A 23,767-nucleotide genomic window follows, 5' to 3' on the forward strand; every position below is an offset into this window, starting at 1 on the left:
ATAAAATGTATTCTGTGGATGCATTACCTCAAAATGTGTGGGACCACAGTTGCATGGGAACCCAGAGAAGGATAGTTCCTCAACTTGGGCAGCCACCTTTTGAATCTTCCCATTACATTTTTAAAAGAAGGTAAAATTACATACATCATATATAATAAGTATATGTTATATATCCTGGCTCCCATTACATTATAAAATGAGGTAAAATTACATATATCATCTACATCTATCTATATCTATAATTTACCTATACATCTATAATCTTGGCTCTCATACTCTAACCTACCCATAGATCTTAAAAAAGCTGCCCAGACTTTCATTTCTTTCTGTGCCTTTAAGAGGAAAATCAGGAATCTTGCCCTATTCGGAAATGGCTGCCTGGCTTCACATGCTGTGCGCATGCTCTTTGAACGCGAACCGGAGTTTGAAGAGTGGTCTCTTCCTGGGGAAGATGGCGGCTTGGCCAGCGGTGGGACTGCAGCTCCCAGCATGCCTCGCAGCCAGGCCGGGAGCCGGGACTCGGAGTGATGGGGGCCCTGGGGAGCTTTAGGTCGGCGAGCGGGCCGTAAATTTTTTTGTGCAGCGCGAGGCCTGGGAACTGGACGCCGCGGAGGGGAAGATGGAAGCGTGGCGCTGTGTGAGGAGGGGCTACGGCCGCTGTGTGGTGGGGAGAGGCCGGTCAGTAGGGCTGTGACTGGAGGGAGGAGGAAGGGGCGGGCGGCCGCGGTTGGCCCGGGGCGGGGCGGGGCGAGCGCGGAGCGCGGAGGAGGAAGAGGAAGAGGGTCGGGGCCGCGGCCACGGCCGCGGAGACCCCGAGGTCCCGCAGAGCCGCCCGCGCCTGTTTGCCGTGCTGCCGCCCTGAGGCCGCGCGTTCGGCCCGCTCGGCCCGGCCCCGGTGGTTTGTGGTTAGTGGGCGTCCCCGTCTCCCACTCCCACTCTGCTTCCTTGCTTGCCACCTTGGCGACCTCCGACTTCTCGCTCCTTCCGTTCGGATCCATTGGCTGGTTTTCTTTAAATTGACTCACTTAAAATAAATAAAAAAGAAAAGCACTGCGCGAGCTGCGTTAACATCGCCCTCAGTAGTGCCTGCGAAATCTTGGGTTTGATGTTTCCCCCCAATAAGCTTGAAGTACTTCAGTGCTACAAATCCAAAAGTTAAATTGTGTGACTTGTGCAACCTACGAGTCGGAGCACAGCACTATTCTATTCCGTAAGTCGTGGGGATCTGCTTTTGACCCCCGCTGGGCTGGGGCAGGGTGGCAGTTTAGGTCATCAGCGTTTCCTGAGTACCAGCTGTGTGCTAGGCACTGTGCTAGGCACTTGCGAAGAGCCCAGAATGAAAGTAAGTAAGATTCTGGCCCCCAAAGCTCAAAGACATCTGAATAGACAACTGTCAAATACAGAGAATAACTGTTAAGTCTGCTGTATTTGATAGTTTTATATTTCAATATTGTAGTCCGTTTTATATTTCGGTATGGTAGCTTATTAGGATAGAAAATGTACGGACCACGAGCGTAAATTCCTATGGCTTTCAGAGTTATCACAGCAGGACAGAGTGCCCATGTCATGCCTTTAAAGACTTACGATTAAGTTTATTTTAGCAATTTGAGACTAAACTGCAAAGAAATGAAATAAAAATTTAAGTGCTTTCAGAATGAAAAACAGTATATAAAAGTCAAATAATAGTATCTGCAATTCAACAGAATTCTGTTAGTGATAGAAATGCACATTATCTTCATCATCTTAGAGATGTACTTGGAATGAATTCCAGAGGAGAAGATAAGAAATCCTTCTCTGAATCCTAATATTTTGCCAAAATAGTAGAGAGATGACTTCAGCTGCCGTGTTGTTTGAGAACCTGATAGTAACATAGGTATTAAAAGTAATCTTACCACTACTTTGGAGGTGTTTTGGGTGGTAGGTAAATTGATGGTGTTGCTCTGGAGTGTTGAATTCCTAGTAAGTAATCTCTACCCTCTTTCGTTTCCCCCAAGAAGAAACATGCTTTGAAAAACAAAGGTCCACCCACTGGGTAGCAAGGGAAGTAGTTTTGTGAAGTTGTGATAGACTGTTTTGTTACGAGTGTTAGGGGAATATCTATTCTTATTGGAAGAAAACACTGTTGAGATACCTTTTTATTCCCAGCCCAGGCTGGAGGAGAGATTTGCTTTAATTACAGTCTGGTACGTGTTCCACTTTTAAGTATTATGTTTGTTGGGAGTTACAGTTTTCCATTGAGTTTTTGGTGCTGCCAAGCTACTGTGAGTACTTGTCAGATGGTTGGTTAGTGTCTCCACTGGACTGTGGACTTTCTGAGGAGTAGGTGGCTTTTTGGGACTCACCTGTTGAGTATTTAGAATACCACTGGAAGTTGTTTAGGGGAAGAGGATGGAGGTGTTGATGCTAATACCTAAGCCATGGGTGCTTTCCCCTTCATCCTTCAGATTTAGAAGTCAGATTTTAAGTATTAGACGTTATCTTCTATCAAGGAAATGGATCTAGATTTTGTATACTATAGTTGACCAAAGAGTGGTGCCTCAAGGAGTGTATTTATTTCTTTTAGATACCCCATGTTTCCCCATCACTCCAGGAGTCTGGGCGGAGACTGGACTACACCGTGGGAGGATCTGCAGCGGTGCTGCTGGAACAGACATATTTCTAGTTGTATGAGGTGGCCCGGACACTATTCCCGCGCCCCCTACCCATACTTGAGTAGCAGGCATTTCTCACTGAAGTGGAGACCACCTTGTTTGTTTGCGTCTAGAACTCAGTTTCCATACTGTAACTGGAGATCCGGCCACCTGAACCAGACATCCTTGCTTCACCTGTCTAGTTACAGCATGAACTCAGAGGGAGATGAGCCTTCGTCAAAGCGAAGAAAACACCGAGGTAAAGGTGATGGTTATCTTGGATGGCATAGACATAAATGGTAGGCTCAGTTGGAGCTATCATGGTGAATCGTAGGTGTCACAGGCGTTTGGTGTTAGGAAAAAAGAAACTGTTTTTGAAATGAAATATTTATTTTTATTTTCAGTGGTATATTTCAGGCCATAAAAATAGAAGTGACTTTACAGATTGAGTAAGATTGAAAAAGAATGTAGAAAGAGATTAAAACCCTAACTTTTTTTTTTTTTTGGCACCGGGGATCGAATAAAACCCTAACTTTAATATAAGAATAATTTTCATATTCAGCATTTTTTTTTTTTTTGGTACCGGGGATCGAATAAAACCCTAACTTTAATATAAGAATAATTTTCATATTCAGCATTTTTTTTTTTTTTGGTACCGGGGATCAAACTCGGGATCAAACTCGGGACCTTGCGCTTGCAAGGCACGTGCTAGAATCACTGAGCTAAATCCCCAGCCCCATATTCAGTATTTTTTAGTATATGTGCTGCCGAACCGAGCATGTATATTCAGTATTTTTTAAACTGAAGTTCTTTGATGACTTACAGATTCGTAGATATATTCTTGGAAGTCACAGATCTAAAATTTAATTTTGTGTTTTCATTTTTATTGGTAACTTTTAACCAAGCATGGTAGTGCATGCCTGTAAACCCAGGTATCCCAAAGGCTGAAGCATGAGGATACCAAATTCACTGCCAGCCTGGGCAACTTAAGGCCCTGTGTTTTAAAAAAGTCGCTGAAGTTATAGTTTGGTAATAGAACACTTGCTTAGCATGTGCAAGGCTTATCCCCAGTATTGCCCCAAAATGGTGAGGATTCTTTTAAGTAGAAATGATCATAAGTGAAAGGTTTTCTTACAGAATAAAGTTTTAGTGTATTAAATTTATGTTTCTCAAATTGGGGTCTATAGATAGATTTTTGAGTCTTTTGGAAGTATTATCTTTTAGAAAAGGAATCACATAGTATTCAACCTTTTTTTTTTTCATATTCAGCTTTGAGAAACAGTTTTTAAAATATGATAACTATATATCTTTTCTGATACTCTTTTCACTCCACACGATTTACTTGGCTCCTTTTGTGCCCGGTCCTGCCCATACCCACATGCATTCCATCCCCTCAAAACTAAGTGTAAGTAGGCTTTGGAGTTGTCTTTCTTACTGCACTGTAGTTTCCAGCGAAGGCAATCCCTCTGAAGACATTTGAGAGCAGGCTGTGTGTGTGTGAATGTGTAGAGAGATGTCAGAGGAAGACGTGGAGGGTAGTGTTGTTTGGGTTCCTTCTGCCTTTGCCAGCAAAAAGTAGACTACAGACTTCAGCTGGGTTCTTGACAGAGTCATTAAACTAATATTTAAGTAAATGTATAGTATATTTGCTATACAGTTACAAGAATTTAGGAAAAAAACACATGTAAATAGAAATTCTAGTCACTCAAAAAGTGAAAATCTATTTGTGCAGCACTTAACCATAGCCTACGGAGATAGTTGTTGGAAGGAGTGAAAAGTGTATTTAGAGGCATTGAAAATCACATTACTAAGAACAGTTAATTTGTAAATCCAGATCTGTATGACAACTTCATATTGTTTTTCAAGTCCGTATTTGTTCCTGATGAACAACAGGAGACACCTCTCCTCTGTTTATCCTCTCTAAATCTGGTGTACCCTCAGATGGAGCCACAGACATGAGCATGGGCTTAGGTGCTACTCTGTCCTCGTTTCTGTCCCACCACTAGTGTGAACTTGGAAAGGCTATTTAGTCTCTTTGCTCCTTGGATTCCTAGTGTAAAATAACTCCTGCTTTGAGGATGAAATGAAGGATGTCAAAGTGCCTAACACATGTGGGCTTCATAGTAGGTACTCAGAAACTGGTGCTGTTGTTTTCCCTTTAAAGGATGAGGAATGACGTTAATAGATTGATCGATCATCTTTGACTGCAACCTGACTGTTTATGTGTCCATTCTTCCTAGGTGTTGTGAATAAGGAAAAGGCTCTGCATTAAGCTCTTTTTGTGACTTCCGGTATTTCACTAATACTTTTCAATCAAGAGAACAGCATTGCTAAATTACCTATCACTTAAAAGTGATATTTGAAGGATTTGTGTGGCACAATTATGACTTTATATTTAGGCACCCCAAAAACTTGATCAGGCCTATTGCTTACTTTCTTTGATTCATCTGTCTTCTCTGCTGTGATCACCTTGTTCCTCCTGACATGGAAGGTATATAAGCTTTTGCAATGTGAATATATGTTGTGAAATATATGAAGGCCAAAGACTATCCACTGTGTCAGTGGTTTTCAAATTGTCTTCCATGGAACTCGTATTTGAATGCATCGTGTGTTTTTGAAAAGCAAATGTAGTCAGGGTAAAATCTGTGTTTACCCCATTGTTCCAGCACCAGACCCACCATACCAGAGATGGTGTTCCAGGACATGAAAAGATTTGGCAAAGGGTTCTACAAGCTATAGAACTTTGAAAGCCACTGTATTAATCAGATAATCCATAGTCCTGGTTATTTTAAAAACGCAAAAAGAATTGGTTTACAAACTTTCCTTACCAGGATCATAAAAATCTTAATACATTTAAAAGCCATTATATATACATAGTTCATAAGGAACTATGAGCAAGTTTTTTACACCTTTGTCTTTTCATATTTTAACATGGCAGTGAACCCAGATAGTGCTCTGTTTGTGATGGAACCTTACATTTTGTTTGCATGACTACAGCCCTTTCTGTCTAGTATTCATGTGAAGACTTCACTTCGTGGCAGATGCCTTCGTAGGTAATCCCCAGTTTACTAGTGATATAATAAACATTCAAAGGAGTTCTGTAGAGCCAGTACAGTAGCTCAGCTCTGAGCCTGCAGGGGCTAGGATTCTCCAGATTCAGTGAGGGACAGGGAATAGAATAGTATCCTTCCCTTTCCTGGGCACAAGACAAACTCTAGGCAAAATTCTGTAATAGTGAAAAACTTTTATTTAGTTTGGTTTTGTTTCATTCCACATTTTTTTTCTTTATCCTTCTCCTAGTACCTTCGTGGTATCATGAATCTACAACTCCTTCTTTCCATCTAGACCTCACTAGTCATACAAATTCTCTTCCTCTTCTGTCCTCTGATCAAAAGTTCTGTTCCCTCAATGCAGCAGATATCATATGTTAGATATTGAGGAAAGTAATCTGATGAAACTAACTCACCAGAAGGTTTTTTAAAATTAGGACTTCATTTGCATTTTTGTATAGTATATTGATATCGTGATTGTAAATATGTCATTATAGATGATTTGGAGAAGAGTCCCATAATCCTACTACTCAGAAATTTCTAAAAATATTAGTCTTATTTCCTTTTTTTTTAACCCATGTGTAAGCATATAGAATATTTTAACTTCAATTTAATTTTTTTTTTTTTTTGGTGCCTGGGATCGAACTCGGGTCCTTGTGCTTGCGAGGCAAGTGGCGGAACCACTGAGCTAAATCCCTGGCCCTCAATTTAATTTTTAATTGGTAGGATTTTAGGCATTGCAATAAAGTGAAAAAAACCTCATGCCATATAGAAGAAGATATTCTAGGGCTGAAATTTTTTATGTGGCCCAGTCATGCTTGGAAGTCCATCTCCAAATCTAGTTTCTCCCCATTGTTTTCTCCTTTTGGGTGCACAGACTCTCCAAGAGTTCTGTGTTTTTCTTCGTAGCTTTGTGGCACTGTCCTTTTTAATAGTGGGCTGAGAGATAACGATCAAAGATCTATGCATGTGTGTGTACACACATGTTGGTAATTCCTGAGTCAAGGACTACCTATAATTGTAGACTCTTCCTTTTTTAATTCTCTTTTCATCACTTTTTCAGGGTGTTTTCTGCAGAGCATAAACTAACACATTCCTGGTTGTTGCTCGCTGAGTTTGTCAGCCAGCCATCATTTACTAGCTTTCTGTAATTGTCTCATTTAATTTTTCCTTTTGTGTACATTAAAAAGATTTCTTTTGTTCATTTGGTTTGCATTGTTTCATTGTAATGTTTTAGACATTAAATACCACTTCCATATATTGCCATTATGCCAACTTCATTCATGTATAAACCAAAATTCTGAAGAGTTTTTCTGGACCTGATAATTTTATCTTACTAATGGGGAATAAAGTATAGTGTGAAATCGTCTCATTGAAAAGCCAGCTGTGACATATAAATGTATCGTTGTGGTTATAAAGATGTTTATGCAGAACCACTTAACCAGAAAAGAGAAACTACAACCCCTGTATAGTTTTAGCTTTATTAGCCTCCAGAAGGACTTGCTAGATCCTTTTAAGCCTGTTGTATACCCCTTGGTCAGTTACTGTATCATTTTGCTGCCTTTGTAATCAATTTGACGACAACTTCTAGTTATTCAGTGCTATATTGCCATTTCCTAGGGAAAAACATTTTAGCTCACTATGGGAATTTTTAAAAAGAAGATACTTCTACATGAGAAACTGTATGGTTTCTTTTTGATTAATTCTTTATGCTTTGTCTACTGTATTTTAACAGGCACGATAGAAAGGAATTGGGAATATGTATGTAACCATAATAAAGAAAATGCCAAGATCCTGGGAGACAAAAATGTCGATCCCAAATGTGAAGACAGTGAGAACAACTTTGACTTTTCAGTGATGTCTTATAATATACTTTCACAAGATTTATTGGAAGATAATTCACACCTTTACAGACACTGCCGACGGCCAGTATTACACTGGAGTTTCAGGTTTCCCAATATTCTGAAAGAAATTAAGCACTTTGATGCAGATGTAAGTGCAAATTGTCCAAGTTTTCCATGCAAGGAAAAGTTGGATTAAATATTTCATTTGTGCATTTGGGAATGAAACAGTCTCATACATTTTGTTGTGGGGCAAGAAGGAAAGATATTAAAGAAAGGTAATGGCAGACTGGTACAACCACTGTGGAAATCAGTATGGAGATACCTCAGAGAACTAGGATTAGAGGTCCCATTTGACCTAGCTGTTCCCCTGCTGGGTATCTTCCCCAAAGAATTAAAAGAAGGGCCAGGGATTTAGCTCCGTGGTTCCGCCACCTGTGTTGCAAGTGCAAGGACCTGAGTTTGATCCTCCAGTACCAAAAAAAAAAAAAGAAAAGAATCATACCACAGTGATATATGCACACCCATAAAGCTTGGAAATAGCCCAGTTGCCCATCAACTGGAGACTGGATAAAGAAGATGTGGTTTTGGGCTGGGGATTTAGCTCAGTGGTTCCGTCACCTGCCTAGCAAATGCAAGGTCCTGAGTTCGATCCCTAGTACCAAAAAAAATGTGATTTTCTATACAATGGAGTACTACTAAGCCATAAAAAGGAGAGATTTGAGACATTTATAGCTAAATGGACGCATATTGAGGCCATACTCAAGTGAAATAAATAGGACACACGTGTGTAAATACCGAATAGTTTCTCTGGTGTGAGAAACTGAAAGTGTAAATAAGGACTAAAAGGTATAATAGATAATGTGAAATAGGAAGAAAAGGGGCAAAGGGGAAGGGGAAGTGGTAGGGGTAGGGGAAAGGAAAGAAGGAAATGGAATATGAGAAAAGGAAAAAATGGAAACAAAAGGTAATGGAACAGTCCTTAACAAGGCATTGTGACTCCAAGGGTCACTGCCAGTGATTGGTGGTATAAATAACTGCCTGACTTTTTGATAAAGGATCCGGAAAGTTTTAAATATTGGTCAGTTTGAGGTAGGGACTGGCAACATATTAAGTAAATTTTTAAATTTGAATTTTCAATAATTTGTGCAAAAATTCTGCCTAGGGGGCCAGGGATTTAGCTCAGTGGTTCCACCACCTGCCTCACAAGCACAAGGTCCCGAGTTCGATCTCTGGTACCCCCCCAAAAAATAAAGTAAAATAAAAAATTCTACCTAGATAGCATTGAAAAAGATCAACCTGGCCTGGGGATTTAGCTCAGTGTCACCGCGCCTGCCTTGAGTTTGATCCCTGGTACCAAAAAAAAAAAAAGAAAGAAATCAACCTCTTAAGAAGGGACCCAGAACACTAGTACTAATTAACATATAAATTCAAGAAACATAGTCTGACATGTAAATTGAAAATATTTCTTTTGGGAAATAGCAACTTTTGGATGCTAAGAGAGTACCATGTGATTGATCAAATTTAGAGATATTAATTTGATCTATAAATAACAAAAAGAAAGTATTACAAGTCTTTTAATTCTCCTCAAGTTTGGAATTTGAGAACCCTGTTTTTAAAGATGAAAGCACTAGAAAATTCACATTTGCTTCTCTATATGTTAATCCAAGCCATTTTTTTCTTCCAAGGTACTTTGTCTCCAAGAAGTTCAAGAAGATCATTATGGAGCAGAAATCAGGCCAAGTCTGGAATCATTGGGTATGGTGTAGCTTTTATTTTAGCTAGATGTACTTTTGAAGATTTGTGTGTTATATCAAAGATGTATGGCATATTTAGACTAAAAATTCTTAATTTTGAAAATACAGCATCTATTTTAAAAGGTCAGAGGAAGAGTGAGGCATTTCATTTGGAAAGCATGGTATACTCTGCCATCTCTGAATTGCCCTTTACCCACCACTAGACATCTAAGGTTCAGAGCTACACCAATGCAGGCACCATTCTGCCTGTTTCAGCATTATAGCTGCAGGGTTTTAAGCTTTATAATGGATAAAAGCTTAAAACCTGTTAAATGCTTTTAGAAACATCGTCTGTAGTCACATAAATTTGAGAAATGTACATTCATTCAACAACTACTTTTTCAGTGTCTCCTGTCTACTGTTCTAGATGGTAGAATAGAAAGAATATTGGGCAAAAAGAGTAAAAATTTTCCTTCTTTATGGAGAAAACCCTACAATAAACCAAATAAGAGCATATTTAGTAATGATGGTTTTCTGGAGACAAACAGGAAAGTGCAGTGGAAGAAGTTTTAAGCAAAATGATCAGACAAATTGACATTTAAACAAAGACTTAAAAGAGGTGAAGGAATAAGCCATGCTTAGAGCATTCTTGGCATCAGAAATTCCTGGTGTTGGGATATGTTTGAGGCGAGGGAGGAAGCCAGTTTACTGTGAATGGAGGGAGGGAGAAAGAGGTACAGGCAAAAAGACCAGAGAGACAGGATGGGGAGGAGGGGTGGATTTTTCTAAGGCCTCCCTGTCATTGTCATGACCGAGTTTGCCTCGGTTGGAACTGGGAGAGAATTCATGCATACTGGCATACTTGGACTAAAGTCTGCCACTAAAGAGACCTGTTAAACCCAGTCCTAAGCATTTTGGTTACAACACTTATTACCATCCTACATTACTAATGGGGAAACATTGTTCAAAGACAGTAGAGCTGTTTTGACACCTGTGTATCATATTAGAATAGTCCCTTGTTTTAAATTCATTTCTTTCTGTAGGTTATCACTGTGAATATAAGATGCGCACAGGAAGGAAACCTGATGGCTGCGCCATTTGCTTCAAACATTCCAAGTTTTCACTCTTATCAGTGAACCCAGTGGAATTCTACCGCCGTGATATCCCTCTCTTGGACAGAGACAATATTGGATTAGTTTTACTCTTGCAGCCCAAGATCCCCTGTGCTGCCTCTCCTACAATCTGTGTAGCTAATACACATCTGTTGTACAATCCAAGGCGAGGTGATATTAAGCTAACCCAGTTGGCAATGCTGCTGGCAGAGATTTCCAGTGTTGCTCACCAGAAAGATGGCAGTTTCTGTCCCATTGTTATGTGCGGTGACTTTAACTCTGTTCCTGGTTCTCCACTTTATAGTTTCATAAAAGAAGGAAGGCTGAATTATGAAGGACTTGCTATAGGAAAGGTAAGTGGTCACTTCATCATTCTAGGAGATGAACTTCGTTGCGCTGTCTGTCCTAATGTGAGAATACTCATTATGTGGCCGTTACAAACCTCAGATGACCCAGTACACTTTGTTTAATTTTGCCTTTACCCTCAGGCAGCCAAAGGCGGGGGGGGGGGGGAGGACAGGCAGGGAGAAAAGAAGAAGCATCGGCAGACATGCGTACCTCATGAATAAGAGACTTTTCAAACTGTGGCAAGATAGAATTTTGAATGTTGAATGTGGGCAATACAGTTGGGAAAATGAATTTAATATTTACTATAAGTTTTCCTTTATATAATATATATTTTCATTCTTTGGCTTAATATACGTTAGCCATATTATTTTTATTGTGCTTGCCTCTGCTTACTGTAAATCACTTGATTCTCAGTGTATTTAACCAAAACAACCTCTTCCTCACTGGAATTGTGAGTGATAGCTTTAAATATTAAAAGAGTTGATCTCTCTTAGTATTTGTTTAGTCCAAAGCTACAGATTATGTCAGTGTTCAAATTAGAGAAAAAGCATAGGGGAAGATTGTCATTTTTCATGTAACAGTACTTTCTGAAGTGTTTTTGAACATGTTTTTATATGCACAAATAACCAGTTAATGAACTAAGAAAGGGTAATATTTATCATTCTTAGATTACCTTTTATTTAAGACATAACTTTTCAATACATAAATTATTTAAAATCTATTCACTTAAGATACCTGTTGAAATTTTGTTTAGGTATCTGGCCAAGAACAGTCTTCACGGGGACAAAGAATTTTATCTATTCCAATTTGGCCCCCAAACCTAGGTATCTCACAGAACTGTGTGTATGAGGTACAGCAGGTACCAAAGGTAGAGAAGTCAGGTAAGTGTTTGCAGTATATTGTGGCAGCGGCTGGGGAATAGGGCTCCCTTTGAAGACATCAAACTACATTTTTAAAGGGATAGCGTCTCAGGGATGAATATTCATATATATAAATATATAGCTACTTGTTCATTCCTTTGTTTAAGAGCTCTAAATTTACTTTTTTAACACTGAACAGCTAAAGTTATCTCTGCATGAATTACTTGCATGTTGCCTTGGAATTGGTGCATTTTATATTTTCTGATTCTGGAGACCATTGAGACTTAGGCTCCAGGATAAAACACTTAACAAGGCATGTCTAGATAGGTCTTAACAGCTGCTGCTAGGGTAAGAGGGCTGGACTAAGGCAAACGAGAACGAAGCACTGTCCATAGGGTTAATGTGTTTCTCTGTTCTTACAGACGGTGACTTGACACAAACACAGCTGGAGAAAACAGAAGTCGTAGTAACAGCTGAAAAGTGAGTTCTGGAAATCAGCAGTAGACATTTCCTCACTGTAGTTGAATAAAAAAATCATTTCTCAACAATTACTTGGATTAAAAATGAAAGTGATGCTACTTTATGATGGGAGAGCGCTGGCTCTTATGTGAATGGACATGAATTTGAAACCTGACTGCTGCTAAAAAGCTGTGTAATCTTGTGCAAGAAATTTCACATCTCTGAGGTTCAGTTTCCTAGTCTGTAATTTTGGGTTTTTGTGAGCATTCAGTGGCAAAGCAGATAAAGTACAGTGTTCGATGCTTAGGTAGTGTTAGGAAAGGAAGCAGCTTGTCTGTGGGCCTGGACCAGCATAAGTACTCTTTGAAATTTATTGCCATTGCATATTTAAACAGTGGCCAGAATCGCAGGAAATATCTCTCTTGATTTCAAAGTCTTCTTTGACTTACTAGAGCTCAAAACAGTCTGTGGGAGAATTGACCCACGAAAGAATGTGCCAGTAGAAAAGATGATTATTTTTGTCTCCTTCACTGTAGGAAGAGGACAAGAGGTAGAAAGATAAAAGATCCTGGATTCATTATTAAAGAAACATCAATGTTTGGGGCTGTGGTTGAGGAATGGATGTAGTTTAATGTAACAAGTCTCTTTGGAAGATTCTTTTTTTTTTTTTTTCCAGTACCAGGAATTGAACTCAGGGCCTTGTGCTTGCCAGGCAGGTACAGCTCCACTGAGCTACATCCTGGGCCCCAGGGAGATTCTTGAAATGTTTTGTTTTTGGCACCGGGGATAGAACTCGGGACCTTGTGCTTGAGAGGCAGGGGTGGGACTGCTGAGCTAAATCCCAGCCCTGAAATATTTTGATTGCTTTATATTGTGGCTCTTACAGGTTTTTTTTTAAACATGTAAATTTAGGGACCAAATTAGAAACAGTCTCTCCTACATTTTATCTGCTCTCTTCTCAGTCTTACTTTTTTTTCAGTCTTATTTTTTATACCTTGTTTTGCAACAATATTCTCTCATAAAAACTTAGTAAAAAATGGGGCTGGGGATTTAGCTCAGTGGTTTTGCCGCCTGCTGTGCAAGCACAAGGACCGGAGTTCAATCCCTGGTACCAAAAAAAAAAAAAATCTTAGTAAAAAATGAAGCAATTTTTAATGTTATAAAAATATCGAGAAATTCATGATTAAACTTTATGAATATAGCAGACATTCCCCTATGATTAATAAAAAGGCCTAATCTAACAAATAATATTTTTGAGTAATTTGTCTTTTTATAACAAAGTGGGATATAAAAGATAACTTTATCTGTATATAAATACATTTAGATATATAGCTTTTATCTATGAAAAATGGATAAATTACACTTGCAGAGACTTGTATTTAATACTACTATAGAGAAGTTCTTAGACTTGTTAGAAAGTCAGTTCCAGGAAAAACCTTGGTTTGCTGACATCTGAACTCATTCATAAGCAAGGGCCACATCTTTCTCTGTCTCCTTAGCACATAGGATGGTGCCTTAACTTTGCAGATTTTGGTAAATGTTTGTTTATTGAATTTTAAAATGTTCTAAAAACTGTATTTTCCTTATGGCATGAGTGATCCATAAAATTCATGATGTGTAAAAAAAAAACTCAGGATGTGTTGTTAGAAAACAACTAATCACCTGCATTTGTAGCACAGAGTACATGTAAGCCATCATAGATGCTGTCTTCAGGAGCAGCACAAAATTATCTTACACATTAGAGCAAAAATAACAGATGGCACTCTGACTTCTGCAGTCTAGGGAGTACCAGGTAGGGCTCCTGAATGCTATTTGTCCACTTCGATTTTCTTAAGAACAACCCCTAGGGGCTGGGATGTAGCTCAGCAGCACAGTGCTTGCCTGGTGAGGGTAAGGTCCTGACTTCAATCTCCAGTACGAAAAAAAACCCCTAAAATGCTAAGTTGTTTTACAGTGTGTGTTCATTAACTAGAGGCTTTTAAACTTGTCACAGATAATTAAAACTCATTAAACTGCTGATAATTGAGCTTTGTATGCTCCCCCTCCATGTACAGCCTCGTGGGTATCTGTGTGAATATATGAATGGCACATTGTGATGTGGTCTATTTAAATAAAACATCCAGGGCCGGGGTTTAGCTCAGTGGTTTCGCCGCCTGCTGCGCAAGTGCAAGGACCTGAGTTCGATCCCTGGTACCAAAAAAAATAAAAAATAAAACATCCAGTCTAGGGAATAAAGGAGAAAAAACATTATTTATTTATTTATTTATTTGGTACTGGGGATTGAACTCAGGACCTTGTGCTTTCAAGGCAGGCCGTGGAACCACTGAGCTAAATCCCCGGTCCAAGAAAATACTTTAAATAGAACTTACTGAAGTCATGAAAAATTTGATGGATTCTAAATACCTTCTCTTTCCAATTTAGATTATCTTCAAATTTACAGCACCATTTCAGCTTGTCCTCTGTTTATTCACACTACTTTCCTGACACTGGAATTCCAGAAGTGACCACCTGCCATTCCCGAAGTGCCATAACTGTGGATTATATTTTTTACTCGGCAGAAAAGGAAGGCGTTGCTGAGCACCCAGGTGAAGACTGTATAATCATTCTGCTAGAGAGCACAGGAGCTCAAACCCCATGGCTGACCTTGAGAAAGTTAGCTAAAAGTTAGCTTCACCTAGATTAAATTCTAAATGTAGAAGTTAAAAATGTTTTTAAATAGATGGGTTGGTAGTATACTTGAAGAAATTAGATTATTGCCTGCATCTGATCAGGAAGGCAATAAAACATCTCCAAAGCAAATTATTACCTGAGAATTACATCCTCCGTTCTTCCATCAGTTGCAGTTAGCTTCTGAATTACAGGTCATTTATATTGCCCTTTATTTTTACTTGCCATAAATGTAGTTTGTCCCGTGATAGAAACTGAATCTATTAATGGTCGGCATACATTTTTGTGGTGAGGTTTACTAAGTATGTTTCCTTCATTGTAGGGCCATGCTTATCCTGCCAACAACAGACAGTGTAGTGGTGTTTCGTTGACCCTGGAATGTTGGCTCTTATGAAGAGGAAGAAAAGTATAGTATTACTATGTGTTTGCAAAAAGCGAAGGTGAAAACACTTTCCCTTGTAGGACTCAATGAAAATCAGACTGTATACTTTAACCAAAGGATTTAAAGTGGGGAAGAAAAAATAATTGGAAATATAAAAATATTGAGAAAACTTGCAGGTCCTACATGTGGGCAGCTTGTTTTCTTGTCTGATTTTTTCTCTCCCATTTTTTGGTGCTAGTTTTTTCCCCTTTTCTGGTTCAACCTTTCCCTTCCTTCTGGAGATAGTAACACTCTGGAGAGGGCTTACTCCTGCTAATTCAATTCTATAACATGCTTGCACCTTTGAATTTGTACTAAGGTTCCAGAAGATGCCATGTCTACAGAAGTTCACTAGGTGGCGGGAGAGAGTCATGGATCAGCAGCTCAAATCTCAGCATTGAGCACCTGTCACCTTTTATTCTGCTTCAGGGGCAGCTCTGAGACTACATTATACTGACTTATCTCCACTCACCTTGTAAACCACTCACATGACTATAATTGGGTCTGTTTGGTCTTACAGTGACAGAATGGCTGGTGGATGAATTAGGCGGCTGTCTTTTGTGGTTTTTTTTGGAGACAGGGTCTTGCTATGTAATTCAGACTGGCCTTGAACTCACCATGCAGCCCAGGCTGGCCTCAAACTTGTGGTGATCCTTCTGCCTTGGCCTCCTGAGTGCTGGAATTACAGGCATGTGCCACCACGCCTGGCTCAAACTATAAAAATTCAATGTATTCCATTAATATTTTCTTCTAAAGAGTATTTGAAAATTATTATTATAAAGATTATTGCACCTGAAACTGCTGTGTTTGAGAATTATAATTAGGTTGTAACTCAGTAAAACTAATATTTTTTCAACTTTCATTTTAGTTTTCTAGAAAGGGTCTCAAATTGTTTCATTGTTGTTTAGAAAAGAAATTTGTATAATTAATTTGCATTAACCTGTTGACATAGTTTCCCTAAATTTGTGTGTGCTTTTTTAATGTAGGAGCTGAAGTTGCTTTGGTTGGTGGCTTGAAACTTCTAGCTAGATTGTCACTTCTTACAGAGCAAGACCTGCAGACTGTTAACGGGCTTCCAAATGAAAATAACTCTTCGGATCATCTGCCTTTATTGGCTAAGTTCAGACTTGAGCTCTGACTCTTCTTTGATTATGTACATAATTTTCTTCCAACTTAATGTTCTTTTTCAACACACGTAAGTTGTTGAGTGTTTGCGTGTTATTTTTGTGCTGTGGAGTAACAGATACCAGAAGAAACAAGTTTACAATAATTTTCTTTTTTAATAATGATAAATATTTTCCTGACAAGATCTAAATACTTTATTGTAAAAGAGATATAAATATTTTTTATTTTAATCCTAGTAAAATTGACATTGGATTTTAAATGTAGCGTATCTTCTTTAGGCTGCTTAGTGAAGAATTTCACTTTGTGTTTTTGGCAACCTTTACAGTGGATCCAGACTATCTATATGGGTTCTTGAAAACCACAAGTTGGTTCCTTTCCAAGAGGCCTGGTTTCTTTGGGAAAGCCCTGTTTGTTGAGTCCTTATTAGTTCACCTAAAAAAATCACTGGGTCTTTCACCAGCGTCCATTTTAGTTTTTGAAGGGGCTTGATAATGCTTTTTAAATTATTCAGAATGCTCACTCCATCTTATCACTGGTCTGAACCATGGAGCATGGTGCAGTGTGTTGAGAAAATGTTTGGGATATGTGGGCTGCTCTGTCTAGTAAGAGGATAAATCCTTTACATAAGCCCATTCTTCCTTTGGATGGATGGCCTCAAAGAAGCAGAGACTCTGGGGTTGTGGCTGTTTCTCTAGCACCTTTTTCCCCCTTTTTCTAGTCTCAAGAATAAATCACTGGGTTAGGGGAGACATTTATTTTACTGAACCAATTCTGTAGAAATTTATTTTCTTAAAACTGTCGTTGAGACAAAGTGGCAGCTATGCGATTATTTTTAGTATGCCTCAGAACGTGAGGAAATTGTGAAACTAATGGGGAGATACTAACCTGCAGTCCTCGTACTCTTTCAGTAGTCATTTTAGCTCTCAAAGGACTCTTCCTTTGCTTCTCAGATGGTTTCACAGTGACACAGCAGCGCAAGGTGGTGCTAACAGGTTTAATAAAGCCTGCAGTTGATTCTAGATAAGTGTTGGAATAAAAATTTTTGAAACAAAGTAAGTGCAAATGTCTTTTTTTTTTTTTTTTGGTACCGGGGATCGAACTTAGGACCTTGTGCTTGTGAGGCAGGTGGTGGAACCACTGAGCTAAATCCCTGGCCCCTGCAAATGTCTTTTTTTTTTAAACGGGAGGGCTCAAAGAGTTACAGGCATTTTTACTAGGTAGTCATTTTGCACTTAATTGCAAACATTTTTATAGGGAATTTTATTAATAAAATGTTCTATCTTAAATTGGAAGATAATAAGTCTTGAACTTTAAAATTTTTGTATCAAATCGCTTACTACAATTATTTTTAAAAGATCACATGAAAGCCCAAAAGAAGCATGTGAGTTATAAAGATTTGTCTAGTAAGAATTGTAATAAGCAAGTACTTTTAAATGTTTGATTTCTTTTTTTGGTTTTTATCTACAGTATTAAATACAGATAGTTCCCAGATTTTTCAGTTTGCAGAATATCATATGTCCTGACTAGTAGATGGAGTAGTCATCAATTTGTAATGATAGTATAAAATCCCTTTTTAGTATTGGGGAAAGAGAAATGAAAATTCATTTATTAATTACCTCTGAATTGAATGAATTTATTAGCAAATAACTATTATATGTAAGTCATTGTTAGCAAACTTAACATCCCTGAAAACCTCTGAGAAAATTTAGTTTTTTTACACTTGGTCTTAGCCAAAAGGCCAAGAAGCGATTTTTTAGTTTTTAGTTTTTTGTACCAGGGATCAGACTCGGGTCCTCGCACATGTGTAGCAGGTGGCGAAACCACTGAGCTAAATCCCCAGCCCAGTTTTTTTACACCTAATGAATTTATTGTGAATTTAGGCCCATTTCCTGTGCTTCACTTTGATAAGATTAATCCATAAGATTGCTTTCTACTTTAGCTTATCAAGTGCAGTGTTATTGTGGTCCAGAACCCAACAGACCAGTGTAACCATCTCACAGATTTCTAAAGCTCCACTAAAAGTGATTATTTAAATTGTCTATTTATCTTTACTTTTTTTGACCAGAAGAGTTGGTAACTTTGCTGGAGCCTCGTATTTACCTGCCAAAACCAAATCTGATTAATTCCAGAAACCAAATCTGTCACAGTCTCACATGTTTTATAATCCAAGCTTTAAATGCAAAGAGAAATTGTAAAAACATTTTGATTTTGGGCAGGGGATTTAGCTCAGTGGTGCCACCGCATGCCTCGCAAGTGCAAGGTCCCGAGTCCAATCCCTGGTCCAAAAAAAAAATCATTTTGATTTTACTATGCCTTTGGATATTAAGATAATATGAGTGTTTGAAATCTTTTTTTTTTTTTTTTTTTTTTTTGGAACTTAGCAACTATCTGCTTTTCACCCTTTGTTTTTCTAGCAAAACAAAGACCCACGGAGTTCAAGGGCTTGGGGAAACAGGAGCATCAAGTCACTTGCACTTTGTACCTGTAAATTATGTAATAAATTATTGTACTCAGATGTCTGTGCCTGCAAGTTCTGTGGTAGGGTACAAAACTGTATATGCTGGCCTTGTGTTCTTCTGAAAACCATTTCATTCCCTTTTCAGCCTGTATTACATGGGGTAATGCTAAAAGAAGGTTCATTGAGATTCCAAAATAATGTTTAATACCGTTGTCTGGGAACTGTGAAAGAGAAGGGTGAGGATGACAGATTAATTCATTAGAACAAGTATGAAGTAAAAGGACAAGAAGAAATATCACACCATCTTACATTTTCAGAAAGAAGAAAAAAAGCAATCCTTAAGTTGCCAAGATGGTTTTATTACAGTCCCATGCTATGTACAAACATACAAGAGATGAGAAAAACAGAAACTCAAAACATGCACTTATCTGGCATTCTCTAAAATACCATTATACAAGTGTTCATTTACTTAGAAAAATACTCACTAAAACAATCACAGTTTTTCTTAAAGATTTTAAAAAAATGTATTGGCCAGAACAAAGTCCAAGAGAATAAACAAGACTCTGAATTGTATGTCAAAAAACTGTACAAGGTTGTACATAAAACTATAGCTTACAAAAGCCTTGGGTATAGTAAGAATACTGAATTAAGATTTCCAAAGTTCTATTTACCAATATCCGTTAATAAAATCCTTATGAAATAATTGACTTAGAAAAAGTGAAATGTTCATGATTTCAGTGTATATAGAAAATACTAAATACCACTTTCTGAAATAAGGTATACTCAAAACAGCACAATTAGTCTCCATATCAAGATTTCTGTCATTCATTTAAACTTTGCATACATTGCCAATGATGGCTTAACCATAAAATTTCTTACATAATTACTTTAGAAAACTAGATTCAGATTAATTCAGTTTTATTTTTTTATCTTTTGAATTGCAGCCAATCTTAAAATCAGTTTGGGGAAGTAAAATACATTGGTTTTCTTATTTAATTGGGTCGTTTTTTAAAAATTAAGTTTATCGGGACATTTTAGGTATACAATATGACATTCATCATTGGGAATTTATACCTTTACATGATGTATCTTGGTTTCCTGGGTCATTTTTGAGTTGTTGGGGTTTTTTTTTAATCCTATAATACTTTAATTGTATTACTGTATTAGAATTTAGGAGTTTGGTAACTTTCCTGTATCTTGTAGAAATTAGTATTCTATAGGCAGTAGAAACAGAATAACAACTAAGAACATTTTAAATGAATGTTCATGTTTCTGTGACTTACCCTTGCTTTGGGAACATAAATCTAAAAATCAAGGCATGTTGAAGAAATTAGGTTACTAATTAAACATTACGCCAGTTGGCAATTTTAAGGCTTATATATCAGCATATCAGCAATAGTTTTATATTCCTATTCATTTTTTCTTATAGGAAACAGGAAGCCATGCAAATAGTTGACCTGTGTCTGAGGGGTGGTCCTTAAGTAACACTTGGCAAATTCTATTCCACGCTTAGAATGGTTGTAGTGTTTTAAATAGTCTACTTACTGATCTAGTAAAGTTGCAGGTGGATTAAAAAAAATTTACATGGGTAAGTCATTACTGTCTCAGAATAAGAAATGATTCGCTGTTACTTTGAAAATCTAAATACATGTGGGGCTGGGGATTTAGCTCAGTGGTTCCGCCGCCTGCCTCACAAGCGCAAGGACCCAAGTTCGATCCCCAGTACCAAAAAAAAAATCTAAATACATGTGGCTGTGAGGCCACAAATGTGCCTGGTTTACTGTGTGGAGATAGATGCAAGTGACTTTGTTGGTGCTTGGGATGGAACCTAGGACCTTCTGCATGCTAAGCACAAGCTCTGCCACTGAGCTGTATCTCCAATCCTAATAACTTTAAACTAACTGATTATTAAAATAACTGATTTTTTTTCCCCAGTACCGGGGATCAAACTCAGAACCTTGCACTTACGAGGCAGGCACAGTGCCACTGGGCTAAATCCCCGGCCCCTATTTTTTGTTTTTTTGAGACAGGGTCTCACTATGTAGTTCAGGCTGGCCTTGAACTCACTATGGAGTGTAGGCTGGCCTCGAACTCATGATGATCCTCCTGCCTCTGCTTCCCAAGTGCTGGGATTACAGGCATACGCCACCACGCCTGGCTAATACTGTTCTTGAAGTTAGTGATTAAGTTCAGAATTTTAAACTTAAGCTGCATTTTAGTCTAGGTGAGATGTATGGCTTCCTTTGTCAGGAAAATAGTACTTTCATTAATAATGCTGATTTGTACAGTAAAGTGAGCACTGGTGCACACAGCTGAAGGATGAAGTCCTTTTGCTTTCCTCATCACCTCCAGACTGTCAGAGAGTGGGTTCTTATTACTTTCCTATAGCCACCTTGAGCCAAAGAAATCTGGAGAAGTAACTGAGACTGAACTAACACTTTCGTTCACTAGCAGACTTCATTTAAGTCTGTGCTTGGGCTCCTGAGTTGGCGTGACTGCTGAGACAGAAACAACTGAGACAGAAGCTCTGCTCTAGGTGTGTGGGACACAGACTGCATGTCCTTAAGAGTCACCTTGTCTGCAGCCAGAAGCTGCACCATAACCAAGACACACAGGCTCCAGGGACAGGTCACACGAAGATGGAGCACGGTACCAGAAGACTTCATTAAAAAAAAATTCTGCTTCTCCAACATATATTTTCCAATACTTCCTAAATGTCCTAAGTGTGGTACCTAAAACCAAGGAACTGGAAAATAACCACATCTGGCCTTAAGACATCAGAACACATATTTAATGACAGCGAGTCCTTCAGAATCAGAGCCTGACTTGAGTTTAAAAATCACATCAAGTGTGAACAGAAAGGTTACCTGGTTCTCAAGACCTGCTGCTGGTTCGCTCCTGGCCTCTCTGCCTTTCTGTGTCTATGTCCGAGGTAATCACTACACTGCTGAGCCTGCATAATAAGTGTGTGACCTCTTGTGCTTTCTGCTGGACTTTGCAAAGTTTAAATGTTAGTGACAGAACACAGACTAGCCTCCAAATGTGCTTGTTTTTTAAGAACAGAAATTGCCGTCAGTGAATGCTTTAAAAAAGAGTAAGAAACTCCAAGATCCTAAAAATGGTTTCCCGTATTGCCAAAAGAATTTCAGTGTTTTGTAAAACTTGCATATAATACCTTAAATCTCATCACGTGTGTGCACCAGGAAAATACTCCAAACTTGTGAAAATCCCCATGGGAAACAGTAGGGAAACAATACAAATAGAATATAAAAAACCAAAACGCCATTAAGTTTGCATATCTGATGTAAAAATGCTGAGGTAATATTAACTGCTTAAGAAAAACCCACCCATCTTTGCTTCTGTTATTGCTGAGAAAGACTAATACTGACTGATCTTACTATACCAAAAGTGGGAGAAAGGACTTCATGACATTTGCTATTGGTGAGGCATAATGTTCAAAGCAAGTAAAAGAAAGTAAATGAAAAAGTATAAAACTACAGTTAATGTTTGTTATCCTTGAGATCTGGAGTGAGGGAGACGGTCCAACCTCGGTGGGGTTTATTCTTTAGCCTTTTCATGGTTGCCTCTTCGGGAGTTTTAAAGCTAATTGTTCCCACCCACTCAGATTCTATTTCCAGGTGAATCCTTAGAAATAAATTTCACAGGTTCTTAATAAATACTTGCAGTTCCTCCTGAAGATGCTGGGTAAAGTGCAGAGTGAAGCACCACAAAACCCTCTTGCTGGCCACTGTGGCTTGACTAGATTCGGATCTGATAACCCACTTCATTCAGGGTGCTGAGATCCACCTTCTTCTCAGCCAGGGCAGGCCTAGGGGACCGGAAGCCAGCAGGGGAGAGGATGGGACAAAGTCAGTGAGCATTTGCAGGGGCCGCTGTGCTGTCCCCACACCCTCTTGACATTTGTCATCCCACCCTCTGCCGCTTTGCTCCCAGTTCTCCTGGGCCTTAAGTCTACCTTTATAGGTTCCAGGAGCTCCCTGACAGGCTGTCAGTGTAGACAGTAAAAATTCTCAGGGTGTTGCACGAGCTTTCTCAACTTTACACTTGAATTTGGTCACACTAGAACTCTGGAAGCCCAGTATCTATACACCTTGTAAGAGTAAAGTCACATGTGCTACAGGATTAAAAGTCAGAGTCAGATTCTCCTGGAAATGTTGACTTCTAGAATTTGTGCCCTGGGGGAAACCCAAGAATTACAGTGTGACTCACATTCGCAGAGAGGTTTTTCAGTTTTTCTTTTTCTTCAGTATGAGGGACTGATGCGTGGGCCTTCAAACTGAGTCAACTTCTCCCCCCTTTTAAGTTGTGAGACAAGGACTTGCTAAATTGCCCAGGCAAGCCTCACACTTGCCATCTCCTGCCTCGGGATTACAAAGTTCTCAGTTCTTGTTGATGGGGAGCTAATATTCCAGGCCTGAATATATAATAAAATCAGAGTGAATCAGAATTCATCTGAAAAAGCATATCATTGCAGAAAACTGTTTCACTGGCAAAGCAGCTCTTCCCTAAAAAACATCATTGTAAAGTACTTTCCAATATAAAACGACATGTTAGCATTTATCTGAAGTCATGTAAGAAAGTACTTGAACTTGGGAAAAAATCATTTAGCAGCACATAAACCATCTTCATTAAGGATTTTCAAAAATGAGGTTTTTTTGGTACCAGGGAATGAACTTGGGACCTTGCATTTGTGAGGCAGGCACTGGAACCGCTGAGCTAAATCCCTGGCCCCCAAAATGACTTTCTAACATAACTATGCCTAAACATTCTCATGGTTTATCTTCCAATTTTTCCATCCCCTAGTGAGGCTCTTCTCACCTTGGGTGAAAGATGACTACTTTAGGATGCTCCGTGCATCTTCACATTTAGCCATTTTCACAATAAAGGCATTTTTAGATTACACATGAACTAGTTCTTAAGTGTTAAAAAGAAAATATAATTGTAAGAAGTTTCTTAATTCATATCTTTGAAAGATTTGACAGCAAATCATTTTCCTCTGTCATGAAAGTGGTCCAACTCATTCAGCTAGAAATGAACAG

At 38.6% G+C, this 23,767-nt stretch overlaps 2 protein-coding genes across 16 annotated transcripts in view; one reads left to right on the forward strand and one right to left on the reverse strand.

Moving 5' to 3' along the window:
* The first annotated feature begins 298 nt into the window (after positions 1–298).
* On the forward strand, positions 299–18,764 carry Angel2 (angel homolog 2). Of its 11 annotated transcripts, none has more exons than XR_001184035.3 (10): positions 299–678; positions 2,564–2,889; positions 7,416–7,672; positions 9,210–9,279; positions 10,301–10,722; positions 11,472–11,598; positions 12,000–12,057; positions 14,458–14,621; positions 15,026–15,143; positions 16,111–18,764. XR_001184035.3 is itself a non-coding variant. In XM_004853550.4 (9 exons), the coding sequence occupies exons 1-9, from the start codon at positions 620–622 to the stop codon at positions 16,260–16,262; spliced, it is 1,635 nt and encodes a 544-aa protein (XP_004853607.1). In that variant the 5' UTR covers positions 302–619; the 3' UTR covers positions 16,263–18,764. The 11 variants fall into 11 exon arrangements, 7 of the variants coding, with proteins under 7 accessions (XP_004853607.1, XP_004853609.1, XP_087050371.1 ...); XR_015444478.1 differs by lacking the exon at positions 15,026–15,143 and having other exon boundaries at positions 301–678; positions 16,111–16,319; positions 18,664–18,764; XR_015444479.1 differs by lacking the exon at positions 299–678 and adding an exon at positions 753–1,210.
* Vash2 (vasohibin 2) overlaps positions 18,589–23,767 on the reverse strand; it is a 31,330-nt gene continuing 26,151 nt past the window's right edge. For all 5 annotated transcript variants that reach the window (XM_004853548.3, XM_087194246.1, XM_021265567.2 and 2 more), the window contains one exon: positions 18,589–22,536. In XM_004853548.3, the coding sequence (XP_004853605.1) occupies positions 22,467–22,536 (70 nt within the window). In that variant the 3' untranslated portion in view covers positions 18,589–22,466. The remainder of the gene's footprint in view (positions 22,537–23,767) is intronic.

This window comes from Heterocephalus glaber, unplaced genomic scaffold, assembly GCF_053883595.1.
Source record: "Heterocephalus glaber isolate CG9 unplaced genomic scaffold, H.glaber_assembly_v1.0 deba00001600, whole genome shotgun sequence".
Classification (NCBI taxonomy): domain Eukaryota; kingdom Metazoa; phylum Chordata; class Mammalia; order Rodentia; family Bathyergidae; genus Heterocephalus; species Heterocephalus glaber.

Bases quoted from the DNA above. Each gene is read 5' to 3' on its own strand.
- Angel2 (XM_004853550.4), top strand. From the start codon at position 620: ATGGAAGCGTGGCGCTGTGTGAGGAGGGGCTACGGCCGCTGTGTGGTG. The intron at 9,280-10,300 runs GTATGGTGTAGC...TTCTTTCTGTAG, and splicing joins GCCAAGTCTGGAATCATTGG to GTTATCACTGTGAATATAAG. The intron at 11,599-11,999 runs GTAAGTGTTTGC...CTGTTCTTACAG, and splicing joins ACCAAAGGTAGAGAAGTCAG to ACGGTGACTTGACACAAACA.